Source organism: Plecotus auritus, assembly GCF_963455305.1.
Source record: "Plecotus auritus genome assembly, chromosome: 3".
In the NCBI taxonomy this organism is placed as follows: domain Eukaryota; kingdom Metazoa; phylum Chordata; class Mammalia; order Chiroptera; family Vespertilionidae; genus Plecotus; species Plecotus auritus.
In genome coordinates this window covers 228,010,958-228,024,557 of record NC_137772.1, presented here as the reverse complement: position 1 = coordinate 228,024,557, position 13,600 = coordinate 228,010,958, and the positions used below count along the sequence as shown (strand labels likewise).

The 13,600-nt window shown below is 55.4% G+C and overlaps 1 protein-coding gene across 4 annotated transcripts in view; it reads right to left on the bottom strand.

Annotated features, from left to right (window-relative positions):
* SHANK3 (SH3 and multiple ankyrin repeat domains 3) overlaps positions 1-13,600 on the bottom strand; it is a gene marked incomplete at its 5' end in the record, with an annotated part of 48,304 nt that overhangs the window by 19,134 nt on the left and 15,570 nt on the right. For 3 of the 4 annotated variants that reach the window (XM_080659140.1, XM_080659143.1, XM_080659142.1), the window contains 7 exons: positions 1,373-1,396; positions 5,547-5,627; positions 6,556-6,688; positions 6,790-6,914; positions 7,630-7,712; positions 7,995-8,070; positions 13,235-13,348. In XM_080659140.1, coding sequence (XP_080515266.1) covers positions 1,373-1,396; positions 5,547-5,627; positions 6,556-6,688; positions 6,790-6,914; positions 7,630-7,712; positions 7,995-8,070; positions 13,235-13,348 — 636 coding nt within the window. The remainder of the gene's footprint in view (positions 1-1,372; positions 1,397-5,546; positions 5,628-6,555; positions 6,689-6,789; positions 6,915-7,629; positions 7,713-7,994; positions 8,071-13,234; positions 13,349-13,600) is intronic. The other variant, XM_080659141.1, reaches the window with a different exon arrangement.

Sequence of the window (13,600 nt, the reverse complement as noted above, 5' to 3'; positions counted from 1 at the left end):
AAGAATAAAAAATTCTGCATACTACAAGCTAGTGAGATTGACACCAATCCCCAACAAAATTAGAAAGTGTATTCTTACAGCATTTCAGACATTTAGATAAGGGAATGAAACCCTTTAGGAAGAGGGTCTGGGTCCCTGGAGTGCCTCACCCCACCGCCACCCCACACCAGCCTCACACACACACCTGTCATGGGGCCGGGGGCCGGGGGCCGGATGCGGCTGTTTGAACAAGCAGGGCCTGCGGGGGCGATGAATCGCCATCACTGCCCCTACAACTGGAAGCAGCGCACAGACCACAGCACAGCTCCCTGGGAGCCCCGCTAATGAGCTGAGCACAGAACTGATGTGCTCCAGAAATAGTTTGCATGTCGGCCTCAAGGTGTGCACAAGTGTCCACAGAGGAGACTCCATCACCTGTTTTAATGCCTGAAAAGATGCCCAGGAAAGCACTTCCTTGGGACTGGGGAAGGGGCAGCAAGAGCTCAGAGGGGCAGGCTGCAGGTTGTGCGGGAGAGTATGGGCTGCAGGCGGGCAGGTGTGTGCTGGCACAGGAAAGGCCCATGGGTCCCAGAGTGAGGACCAGTGAGGACCGGGTACATGGACAATGAGAGGCCACAGAGCCACCTCTGGCTTCTGTGTGGCCTGGACTCCTGTTTACCGAGAGGTGGGAAAAGCTGGCAGAGGCCAGGCCCTGAGATCTGACAGATACTGGCCCTCAGTGCCCAGGCCCAGACTCGGTCCCCATATGGATGCTGCGTCCCTTGAAACCAGGCCGGACGTACAGGGAGGAGCCTCAGAGGACGTGGCAGACGAGGTCTGAAGGTAGCAGCAAGGGTTGGGGAAGCCAACAGTTGGGCGATGCTGGGGTGGGAGCTCCAGGCTGTCTCCCCAGTGCTGTGGGCCCAGACTCATGCTCTGAGGGACTGTCAGCACTGGGCTTGACCAAAAAACAGGTCAGCACGGAAACAGCACCCACACACCAGGCACAAGGAAGCCCCCAGACAGACAGAAAGAAGCGATCTCGGCCAAGTCAAGCACTGGACACTCCAACCCCAAAAGGGCCACAGCTGGGTCCTGAACCTGCCCTCCCTGGCTCCAGGCCTCCACTCTGGAGGCTCCCAGCTCTGCCTCACCAGGCCACCCCAGCTCACCTGAGCCACAAGGCCCCTGACCAAGCCTATTACATCCCCAGGTGACCCTTGCTGGGTCCTTCTACTGTGCCCCCACCAGATCCCAGAGAAAAGGCCATCAGGAGGGTACAGCCCAGGCCTCCAGACCACCCTGAGTGAACTGGAACCTCCTCATACACCAGCACTTCCCTGGACAGGGGTCAGGCGAAGCTGTGGCCCTGGGGACACAGCAGTTGACTCACCCCCTTTCCTTCTCCGAATGGAGGCTTGGAATCAAGAAACAGAGCAAAGGGGGTAAGAGGCAGGCTTCATCCTCGGCACCTGGGCCCCATTCCCCACTCCCTTTGCCCCACCTCTCTTCTCCCACCCCTTCCAACAACCAGGACCTCCCAGATCCCCACAACCCCTGACCTACACTCCCTACCAGACCAGAGGGGCAAATATGCCCAATGCCAAGTCGGTACACAGCTTGAAACTCAAGGCAGAAACAACCACAGCAGAGACATATGCTTTTGTGTGCATGCACACACACACGTGCACACACACACTAACAGTCCACTCACACATGTACATATGATGCCCAAGCAGGTCCACTCACACCCATGCACACACTTGTGTGTGCCTACACACATGATGCTCACACACACTTGTGCACATCCACATACATCGACTCACACCTGTGCACACACGCTGCCCATGCATGTTCACTTACACATATGTCCACACATTTGTGCATGCCCACTCACACACAAGTTCACACATGATGGTCACACACATGCTTATACATGTCTATTCACACTCAATCACACACATGCTTGTGCACATTCACACATGCTTATACACTCGCTTGTGTATGTCCACTCACACGCATGTTCACACACACTTGTGCACACCCACTCACACACGATGTGCACATGCTGTGTACGTCCCCACACATCCACTCACACGTGTGCACGCATTCATGCTCATGCACATCCACACACACATGCACACACAGACATGCACACACATGTGGAGACGTCCACAGACAAGTAAGTCAAATTTTTTTAGAGAAAGGGCAAAATCCCATAAAAACCAAGTTTGGAGGTCACTGATGGCGGCACTGGTTGCCCTGGAGCATTCTGCACAGTGTGTTTCCGACGAAGGGCAGGCCAGTCAGACTGCACACTGGCGTGGCAGCTGCCCCCACGTTCTCATCACAGAGGAAAAAAGACCCAGAAGCTCAAGATTTACCAAGAGAAAGTGGGTGAGTAGGAGGGGACTCAGATGCACCAGGGCGCTCCCAGGTCTGGGTCTCCACTGACCTCTGCAGCCCCAGCACGCCCTTGGTTCTTGCTGAGGAGATGAGCATATGGGGACCCCGATGCACACTTGCCTAAGAGCACTAGGGGTGTCCTGCCCTTCCTTCTACCACCAGCCCCTTCCTCTCTGCTCTGTTTCTGCCAGCCCCTCAACCATTCAGGGCTTTGCTTCTCCCCCACACTATGAGCCCCCACCCTTGCCACCTGCTTTTTTTGTCGCCTCACATCTTCCTTTCTTTCCAGCTATTTAGGTCATCTTCTCGGTAGACCACAGGGACCCTAAATGGTCCCATCAGTTCTCAACAGTGTGACACAGAACTGACATGTTAATACTGGCAGTGAGCCAACAGCCTTATTTCTATCTTTTGAAAGCACCAACACTGGACCATAAGCTGAGTTCTGTAGTACGTGGGAAGACCCTGATGCCGGCCTGGCTTCCTCAAACCAGGTATTTCTAGAGGTCGGCACCTGGGCTGGCTACCCAGGACAGCTGTCCTCTGGGGGCAGAATGGCTTCTACTCCAAACAGAGAGAGAGAAAAAAAAAAGAGCCTGTGTCCAGCTTCAACCAAAGTTGTGACCCCTCAGTCAGCAGTGTGGACAGAGGCTCTGTGCTAAGCTGTCCCTTCCTCATCCTTCCCGAAACTCTGCTCTGAAAAAGCAGATTAAGGTGATGCCAACCTGAGGCTGCAGGAGTGAGCCCCTGGAAGATGAGGGTCACAGAGCAGCAGAGGGAAAGCCCTGGACCAGAGCAGAGAGGAGGGAGGATCTACTTTTCAAGGGTTTCTTCACACAGAGCAGCCCCTGGTGCCTGGATTACAGATCTAGGGCTGCCCAAGCACCCCTTCATGCAGAATTGGGGGCTCCCTTCTGAACATGCTGCTGAGCATGGCTGGGTAACAAACAGCCTCTGGAAGAAGACTCCTGGGGCCCACCCACCAGAGCTTCGATATGGTGTCTAGCCAGACAGCTGCCTAGGGGTTTTGGTTCATTGATCAGTTTGGACCCTCAATCAGTGTAGATCAACTCCCCATGACTAACCTGGAAACCTTGTGACCCTGAGGCCAGAAGTCTCCTAGCTTCCCTGCTGCTCTCTTGAATGAGTGGGTTTAGCAGGATATAGAATTCTACGTGGAAAAGCATTTTCACACAAGTCTCTGAAGTTATCATCCCATCGCCTCCTAGAAGCTACTATTGCTGATTAGAAGTCAGCTGTCGGTCTTGCCGTCCTTCCTAAGTCATCCAGATTCTTTCTCTGGTAGTTACAATTTTTCTTTTTGTCTAGGGTGTTGTGAAGTTTTACTATGACAAGTCTACATGTGTAGATTTATTTTATGTTTCCTGGCTTGGGACTTACACTTCTTTAAACTGGAGTCTCATCTCCTTTTTCAATTTTGAAAATTATCAACCATTTACTCTTCAAATGTTGTCTCTTCCCCAAAGTTTTTATTCTTTCGTGTCTCATCTGCCCTTTGATAGTTTATCCCCTTGTCTCCTGTGCAGCATTTTAAGTGATCTCCTCAGACTTATCTTCTAATTCACTGTTTTCTTCTTCAGCTGGGTCTGTGAACCCTGCCACACTGAGGAATCCTGTTCATCCCAGAGATTTTTTTAGTTCCAGTGCCTATAATTTTTGTTTCAATAACAGTTTTTTAGGGATCCTTTTAAAATCTGCTTTTTCTTTTTTTTTTTTTTTCTTTTGGTACTGTCCTGTTCTTTCACTATGAATTCTGTCATTTCTCTTAAACTCTGTATTTAAACACATTATTCTGTCTCTTTCATATTCTTCTATGATTTTCAGTTCTTTTGATGCTAATTCCAATTCTTGAGTGTGGTTCCAGCTTTGGGTCCACAACCATATCTCTTGGCTTTGTGGGGGCATCAGAGCCTCAACCCCTTGCCCTGGGAATCTACATCCTGTCCCAAGGCATCAGCTTCCTCTCTCTTTTGGCTCTGGATTTCTTTCTTTATTTTTGAGACCTGGGGAATTCCTATTCCTTTGTTTCAAGTTGGCTATGTGTTTTTAAGTTTTTATTTTATTCATAATATTCATGGGGAAGGAAAATCCTGCGTCAGTTCAGTTGATCTTGGTGGCTGTCCTCCATGATAAACTACAGTCAAGAGCACCTGCTTGCACAGGGTGGCTCAGCCCATGGCCAGGATGGGATCAGGGCTCAGTCAATGACTCAGGTCAGGAATAACTTTAGGGGACAGATAGGGTTCTTTCTATGGCTAGGGAGGAACCAAGCCTAAGCCAGGGTTGAAGCTCAGTCTAGAACCAGGATCAGGGTCAGGACTGGGTTAGATCCTGGCTGAAGCCAGGGCAAAGTCTGGGACTAGGACTGGGTTTAGACTGTAGAAGGACAGAGCACATTAACCATCATGTGACTAGGACATGCTCATGATGAGGACACTGATGGTCACGAATACTAGGACATGGCTACGTATATCTGGACACACCTATGACGAGGCTATTAACAGTCACATATCTCGAGACATGCCCACAATGAGGTTACCAACATCACTCTGGGATCGTGCCCACAACATGCCCCATCAAAGCCCTGACACACTCTTGTGTGTCTCCTGCAGCCCACGAGGGCCTGCCCGTCAATGAAGCAGTGAGGTGCACACAGCCCTGTTAGGTCAGCCGCTCACTGTAATTACCCTGCTCAACCAGCGAGTGAGCCGGTGCTGAGAGGGTAAAATAGATGCAAAAGTCACACAGCCAGTGCCGGCAGAGCCGGGGCAGAGCCCAGGGCCCGGACTCCTGCCCTTTTCTCATGTGGGTGAAACAAAGGAGTAAAGTCAGACTGGAGAGCCACAGGCAGCACATGCACACGCATGCAGACACACTGGTGGGCCAGGCTCTGTTCCCACCACCATCTGGTGGTCCCATATCCATCTCCAGCCCTGTCATCCAGCCCCTCGGCCCTCATCCCATCCATATGTCTGCCCCTCATCACCCCACCATTCCAGCACCCACCCATTTACCTTAGACCTCTTCATACATCTGTCTGTCCTTCCTGCCCTCTCTCCCTCTACCTGGCTTTGACCCCAGCTCACTCCACCTGGCCACCCACCCTGCGCTGCCCGCCACCTCCCGCCCCCACCACTCACCAAGTTCCTCAAGCTCAGCCGTCATGGACTTGGAGCGCAGGGTCAATGTGGTGCTGGGGGCCCTCTTGGGGGGCGGCGGGGCTGCAAAGAAGAGGGAGGCCTTGGACCTCCTGTCCAGCAGCAGGCAGCGCGGCGTGGCCAGGTGCAAGTGCCACTTGCGCTCCACCGCCTGGATCTCCTCGTACTCCCGTGAGGACGTGTCACATTGTGCCAGGATCTTGTTCAGGCTGCGGCTGGATGCAAACTTCTTCATGGTGCTGGGAGCTCAGGGGGTGCTGGGGGCCAGGCTGGCCAGGGGCCTCAGGAGATGGTCAAGAGCCCCAGGAGGGGTCACAGTGCTGGCCAGCTCCAGCCTGAGTGCCCACCCTTTAGCCTCTAAAGGCTGAGCAAGGAGTACCAGAGCCATGGGGTGGGGGTTGGGAGGGGTCCCCAGCAGGCAGGTCTCTTGCTGCTCCAGGGCTCTCCCATGCCCTGGAGGCCACTGCCCTCAGGGGACTCTGGTGTGGTCAGCCAAGCCAGGGCCCGGGCTGGGCCCGGCCAGCAAAGCCTCCTGGGCCCAGGCTGAGCAGCGACATTCCGCGCAGGGAGAAGACGCTCTTCCTCTTCCCTCAGGTGCCACCTCCCCCTTCCCTCCGACAATGAGCGGAAGGCAGCGTCAACCTCACAGTTGCTATGGCAACCCCGGCCTCCAGGCAGCTGCTGGCAGTGCAGGGAAGGAGGGCTCTTCCACACCAGGGGCTGGGGGACGCCAGGAAGCAGAGGGCGGGGATCTGAGGAGGGCAGCCTGGGGTCAGGGGTCACAGACTGGGGGCCAGGAGGCCAGTCTAACAGCAAGGACTGGTAAAGCACCAAAGCCACAAATGGGGCATTTCACTTGGGTTCAGACATCTGATGTCAGCAGTCTGGGGTCAGGGGATGGGCAGAGAAACATGGGCCTGGAGTCAAAGGTCTAAGGTCAGGAGCCAGAGGGGAGAGTCTGGGCACAGAGATCTGAAACCTGACTCCTCACCTCTGCGCCGAGCCCCGTCTTCTTCGGGCTTCCTTGTCACCGACACAACCTTCATGACAAGACGGTTCCCGCCCTGGCGGATCAGAGCCACCACCTGCTTGTGTCCAACCTTCACCACGTTCACCCCGTTCACCTGGGACAGACAGGGAGGTGGGTGGGGATGGTCCAGGTGTGTCCTCCTCAGAGCTCAGAGGTCAGCACCCACCTAGATGCACAGGTAAGGATGAGCCTCACCTCGATGAGGAAGTCTCCCGTGCGCAGCCCGGCCCTCCAGGCCACGCCCTCCACATCCACAGACTCGAGGTACTGAAGTGCAGGGAAGGCCGGTGTGGGGGTGAACTCCTCGATGGGGGTCTCTGCTGCAGGGGTGGGCGGGGCGTTAGGAGGGGCTTTGCTAGTGTGTCCAGGTGGAGGCGGCTGTCACTCAGCAAGAGCCCAAAAGTGGTGCAACACGCTGAGCAGATGAAACCAGGCAGAGCGCCCTGGGCTGGGCAGTGGGCAGGCACCAGCCAGGACAAGAGCCAGTTCGGGAATCCGGGGTACATCCCTCTGAGAAACTCCCCTCTCATCCCCACCAGAGAGGCCCCCACTGGGTCAGGCACACTAGAGTAGCAATCTTGGACGTCCACAAGGAGGAGGAGTCCCTGCCCTGTACTGAGACATTCCAGACCAGGGGTGGGCAAACTTTTTGACTCGAGGGCCACAATGGGTTCTTAAACTGGACCGGAGGGCCGGAACAAAAGCATGGATGGAGTGTTTGTGTGAACTAATATAAATTCAAAGTAAAGGAGTGGAGGGGAGAGCAAGAGAACCCTCCGCTCTTTCAGCTCCGCGGGCCGGATAGAACAGCCGAACGGGCCGGATCCGGCCCGCGGGCCGTAGTTTGCCCACGGCTGTTCCAGACGGAGAGTACAGTCACAGCAGAGGGACAAGGAGGGGTGGGGCCTGGATAGGGGATGGGGTGACACCAGGGGCAGGAACAGGGGCAGGGAGGAGAGCAGAGGGACGGAACAGAAGCCCAAACAGTCTGCAGACCCTGCCAGCCTGACACCCCAGTCCCCAACCCTTCATTACCTTTGGCCCCCCGAAGCACGAAACCAAAACCTTCGTGGTCTCGTTTCTGCAGGATGGCCACCTTGTCATCAATGACATAATCGCTGGTGGAGGAAAGCAGGGAGGGGTGAGGAGAAGCCTGCTAACACACTGGCCAAGCTGACACCCACACATGCCCCAAAAAGGATCCCTCCGGCAGTACCCACCCTGGGGGTTTGCCCTTGGACTGACCTGGGAGGGCAGAAGACAGAGGGCTGGGCACCACCGCTCCCTCCTCCTTTCTCTTCACCCAGGCCTCTTCGACCAGCTTTCAGCCTCCCTTTGCATTTGACATCCCACTCACATGCATGCCCACCTGCCCACCTGCCCACCTGCCCTGCCGGTACCTGTGAGAGGTGAGGCTGTCATAGGAGCCCACAGTGTAGTGGCGGAAAAGTCGCTTCGTCCGGTCCTCCCGGGTTTCTGAGGGGAGTTTCAGTTGCTGATGGAGGGTCATATCCTCCAAGTGGCCTGAACAGCCCCTCAACCACAGTGGTCATCAGCCTCTGCCCATCCCCCCTGGCCCGGCTGTGCCACATGGAAGTGGGGGAGGGGGGCAAATCCTGGGTCCTGGCCCCAGAGGTCCTGAGGTCAGAGGGGACCATGTGGGAAATTCTGGCCTCTGGGGTCAGGTTTCAGAACAGGGCAGGGGCTGTGGGTCATCTCTCCCCCATGCACATGGCAGACCGGCAAGGCCAGGGCCATCCACAGAGAATCGGAGCCCGGAGCTACCAGCAAAGATGTTCATGTGTGAGGCATATGCGTGTGGCCCATAGACACATGTAAATGCTGTGCCCACATGTGCTTATGCATATGCATGTCTCTGTGTGTGTCCAGTCATGTGCCTATGTCATGCTACATGCCCACATGCACTGCCATGGAAGCGGCACTGTGTCTTCAATGAACCCCTCACACGGCCCACTGATGCTCAATCTCACGGGGTCCCTTGCTCCAGGTCCAGCCTCTGAGTGCACACCAAGTCCAGGTGTGGGAGCTGGGTCCCTTCCCTGATGTCACTACATCACACAGAGTTTTGTCCCACCTGTACTCTCGATTCGGCGTCCCTCACAGCTGCTGCCCACCCCGGCCTCCCTGGTCCCCTGCAAACTGCAGGTTCTGTGGAGCATACCCGTCCGGCACCTCCCGCTCCAGGCTCACTTCTCCAGCTGCTCATGGACCACATTCTCTGCTCCCAGACCTCCTAGCACCTCTGCCTCCAAGGTGTTCCCCCAGATGGTTCCACTGCCGCTCACCTTTCATCCCTCAACTCCTCCCTCATTCTCTATCATTTTAGTATTTCTCAAGATTAATTTGTTCATTCAACAAGTATTATTGAATGCCTGCTGTGCACCAGGCACTCTTTGTTTTAGGCCTCTGAGAATACAGCAGAGTTTACAATTCTTAAATGCTGGTAAACGTTAAGAGGATGCAGGAATGGATTACAGAGAAAGTTCACGGTTCCAGGGTGATGGAGAGTTAGATGGATGTAAAGATGGATGGACGGGTGGTCACATGAAGGCCTCCCCAGGAAGAGACAGTTGAGCAAAAGCACAGTCCACGAGGCAGCCACCATGGATTGCATGGGCAAAGGATTTCCCGGGGGCGGGCACTCAGGGTAGGAAATGAGATCAAATGAGAACCTATGATTTTTTTAAATGTGTTTTTATTTATTTCAGAGAGGAAGGGAGAGGGAGAGAGAGATTGAAACATCAATGATGACAGAGAATCATTCATCGGTTGCCTCCTGCATGCCCCACACTGGGGATCGAGCCCACAACCCGGGTACGTGCCCTTGGCCAAAATCAAACCTGGGACCCTTCAGTCTGCAGGCCGATGCTCTATCCACTGAGCCAAACCAGCTAGGGCCCTATGATTTTTGATGACCTATCTTTTCCACTAATTGTGAGCTCTCATTTATTTCTGTGATCCTAGCACCTAGATAACTAGAAGGATAGATGGGTGAACAACTGGGTGGGTGGGTGGACAAATGACTATATGATAAATGGAGGGAAGGAGGGATGGAACAAGAAATAGATAGAAGGAGGGACAGAGAGCAGGAGGGATGGATGGAGGGGTCAAAGGGTAACAGATGCATAAACAAATGGGTAGGTGGACTGAGTGGTTTGATGGAAAGGGGATAACTAGATTGGTGGATGGATGAAAGGATGGGTGGACGGATGGATGAACAGACAGACGAATGGACAGACAGATGGACGAGAGAGTAAATGGATTGATGGACAGATGAATGATGGATGGACAAATGGATTGACAAATAGACAGATGGATAGATGGATGGATAAATGGATGAACAAATGGAGAGATGGATGGAAGAAGGGATGGATGGGTGGGTGGGTGGATGGATGGATGGGTGGACAGATGGATGGAAAAATGGGTGGATGAATGAAAGGAATGAGGGTTGGGTGCACTGGATGGTCTGGGTGAGTTGATAGATGAGTAGAGATGGCAGGATAAGTGGGTGAGTCAAAGGATAAAGGATGTAAGAGTAGAGGAAGCAGAGAAGAAAGAGCCCCTCTTAATGCACATGTCAGGGCAAGTACTGGTCTGGGTGGCAGGACCTGCCACTACCTTGTGTGATGCTCAGTACTCTGACGGTCCCCTTCCAGGCTCTCCCTATAGAGAAGGGAAACTCACCCTGCGGGGCCCCTAGGTTTATCACCCTGGCACCCTCCCAAGCACTGATCTGTTCTTTTCTCCCCTCTTTGCACACACTGCCCATCATGACGGAGACCCCCTCGGACACCATGCACTCACCATCCTGCATCCCAAGGCCAGAGCAGGCCAGGCCTCATCACTGCTCAGGTCAGCACCAGGCTCCTCCTTGCCTCCACCACATCCTTCTCACATTCACCCAACTTTAGACATGTCCCCCATGCCTGCCTGCAAAAGGACCCAAACTCCACAGTTCACTAGCCTCCCATTTTTAGATTTTGTCAACCAAATTGTATTTATTATATAACACAAATTTATCTTTCAGTTTCATTAATCAGACACATAGAAGCCAGCTGAAGTGAAAACACACAGCATGACCACCCCCCTCCCAAGCACTGGAAAGGGAGGGAGAGAAGGAGGGAGAGAGGAAGGGAGGAAGGGGAGGACGGCTGCCAGAGCCACAGCCTTCCAGGTGTCCTACAAACCAGCCTCCGAACAGACAGGCTTCGCCTCACCATCTCCCCCTCACAGTTCAGTGGCTGTGGGAGGCACCCTCTCTGCTTACCCCAGGCATCAGCCTGGCCCCCACATGTTGGCACAGTGTCCCCTCCTTGGCCTCTCTGTCCCTACTCCAGTCTCAGAAACCGATCTTTCTTTGGATCTGGGCCTGTTGGAAGCAGGTTCCCATTCCTGGGCTGCCTCTGGCCTCTGGCACAACCCAACCCCTGGGTCCCAGATCAGACTCTGCCCAGAGCGCTGGCAGGCCCAGCCTGCACCGAGGACAGAGTTACTCCGCCCCTCCCAGCAGGCAGACTCCACAGGCCTCTCTCCCTCTGCCCACCCAGGAATGCTCCTGTCTACCCAGGTACCTTCTGACATTCTTTCGGGTGACAAACCCCAGAGCCACCCCATCTAGGAGCCCTGTACTTGCCCACAGGCTGACAGGGTACTGTGTGCTCTCTCCCTTCCCAAGACTTCAGCCCACCCCACCCACCCCCTCACACACCTCCAACTGCCCTGCCTGGCCCTCACACTAACTCTGAGTGACCTGCACACTCAAGACAGCACCCCGTATCCTCCTGCCACCCTGCCACAAATTCCAGTCCACTGTCCTCCCCCTGGAGCCACAGCCACCTAACGGGCCTCACACCCCCACTCCAGCCCCGCCGCCCCTCCCTGCACACTCGGGTGTCACCCACCCAGAGCCCGTGAACTGCGCTGGCCACAGCACAGACCCTGCAGCCACTGCCTGTGTCACAAACGAGGCTGCTCCTCAGGCCGTGGGACCGGCCCTCCTAGAAATGGACCAACATCCGCTGTCCCCCCTCCGGGACCTGCTGGGACAACTGAGTCGGTTTCTACACGTGAAGTGCTTGAAACCACAGCCAGCACCGGGACGCTGCTCAGAGCACGCCAGATGCCAGCACACACAGACGGGCTCGGCTCCCGCCACCATCAGCTGACCATCCAGAGGACTCCTGGTCATCCTTCAAGGCTCAGCTCAAACGCCTCTGCTTCGAAGCCCTGACTCCTCAGGCAACCCCGGGAGCATCTTGTGTTAACACTGCGTTACAGCCGCACACAAACGTGAAACCACTGCGCTGCCTGCTCTTCTCCAGCCAGAGAGCCAGCCTCTGTGATCCCAGCTCCCAAGACAAGACCCAGCCCACGTCAGACACCTAATAAACATACGCTGTTCTCAAATGCCAGCTCCAGTCCAGACCTCCCTCCCACCCGCCCCAGCCTCAGCCGCAAGTCCAGCTGCCCTGGAGCCACACAGTTCTCAAACCAGAGCCCTCGTTGCCCACCCCATGGGGGAGCACAGACCACTCCAAACTCAACACATCTGAAGGCCCCCTCCTCCCTCTCCCCTCCCCATCAGGTTTGCACCAAGGCCCCAAACTCTGAAAGCCTTCCTCACTGGAAGAGGCAGCCCCACCTACCCTCCACAGGCACACAATAGGGGGTCGCATCCCTGCCACACTCCCAGCCACCTGGAGAGCCATGAGGGCAAGGCAGGGAAGAGCCGAACAAACAGGAGAAGGCACCTGCTCAGGAGCAGGTCAGAGGCCACGTTCCACACGGGGCAGGAGTCCAGGCCACCTCGGGGTAGGCTTCCCTTGGGAAATTCTCAACCCAGATTAAGAGGGCACAAGCCCTGTGCAGATCAAAGAGCCCTGAGCCCTTGGTCCAGAGATACCACTGGTGACCACCACTGGCCACCACTCAGGAGAGGTCTCTCCAAGCCAGAAATAACGCTAGTGGGTGTGGGAGCCTCCTGGGACCTCTGAGTGCTCATTGCAAGGCTATTTATTCCCCAGCTGTGCAGCTGCCCTGGCCTGGGGCCTCCAAAGGGCCTCGGATCACAGCACCCAGAGGGGTCCTTCCTGGAGGCCAAGGCCAACCCAACTGCTGCCCTCAGCCTGCCTGGCTGCAGGGCACCCACAACAGCCCCTCTGGGCCCAACTGGCCTCATTTCCTCTTGGCGGATCCAGGCCTCCCTGCACTGCCCACCTGGACAATCTGTCCACTTTGGAAAGACGTCTCCCTTCTCACAATGACCTCATTACTTGTCTGCCAGCCATGCAGGAACCACGCACTCCAAGCACCTAGTATTTCTGTTAGGGCTGGGTAGTTATATGGTCACTGGGGGGCACATGTGGGATCTACACAGATGCATGTTCATACATGTATGTCCTGTGGGCACAGCACGCATGCCTCCACTACTGTGAAGTGTCCATAGGTACGTGCAGGGTGTGGGTGTGCCGTGTGTCTGCTGTGCACACAAGTTTGCGTCCATGTCGAATGTGTGTTTGAGTTTACCCTCATCTTTTCTCTGAATGTCCACATGTATTCAGCTCCAAGCAAGGCCAGAGGGGAGCTAGGGAGCAGCCCAGGGGACGTGGGGGTCACTCACCATGCCGTGTATCATACTGTCTCATCTGCACCTCCTCCACGCAGTCGGCCGGGAACCAGCCCGTGCGGCCTTTCACGGTCCCCTCCCAGAAACCGCCCTCCCCAATGCTGAGCACTGGGGGGACAGAGGCCAGAAAGGCTGTCAGGCAGAGCAGGGCCGCAAGGACCCACACCTCCCCCACTCCCCCCACCACCACCTCAGGCTCAGGTTCTCCCACCCACCCATCACCCTTCCTCCCTCCCCTTCCTTCATCCTCCTGGCGTTTTCCCTGGAAAGATTTCGGGATCCACGCGGAAGAGAAACGAACAGATGGGCACAGCACAGGACGGGCATGTGGGGGACAGAGAGACACAGATGGACACGCTC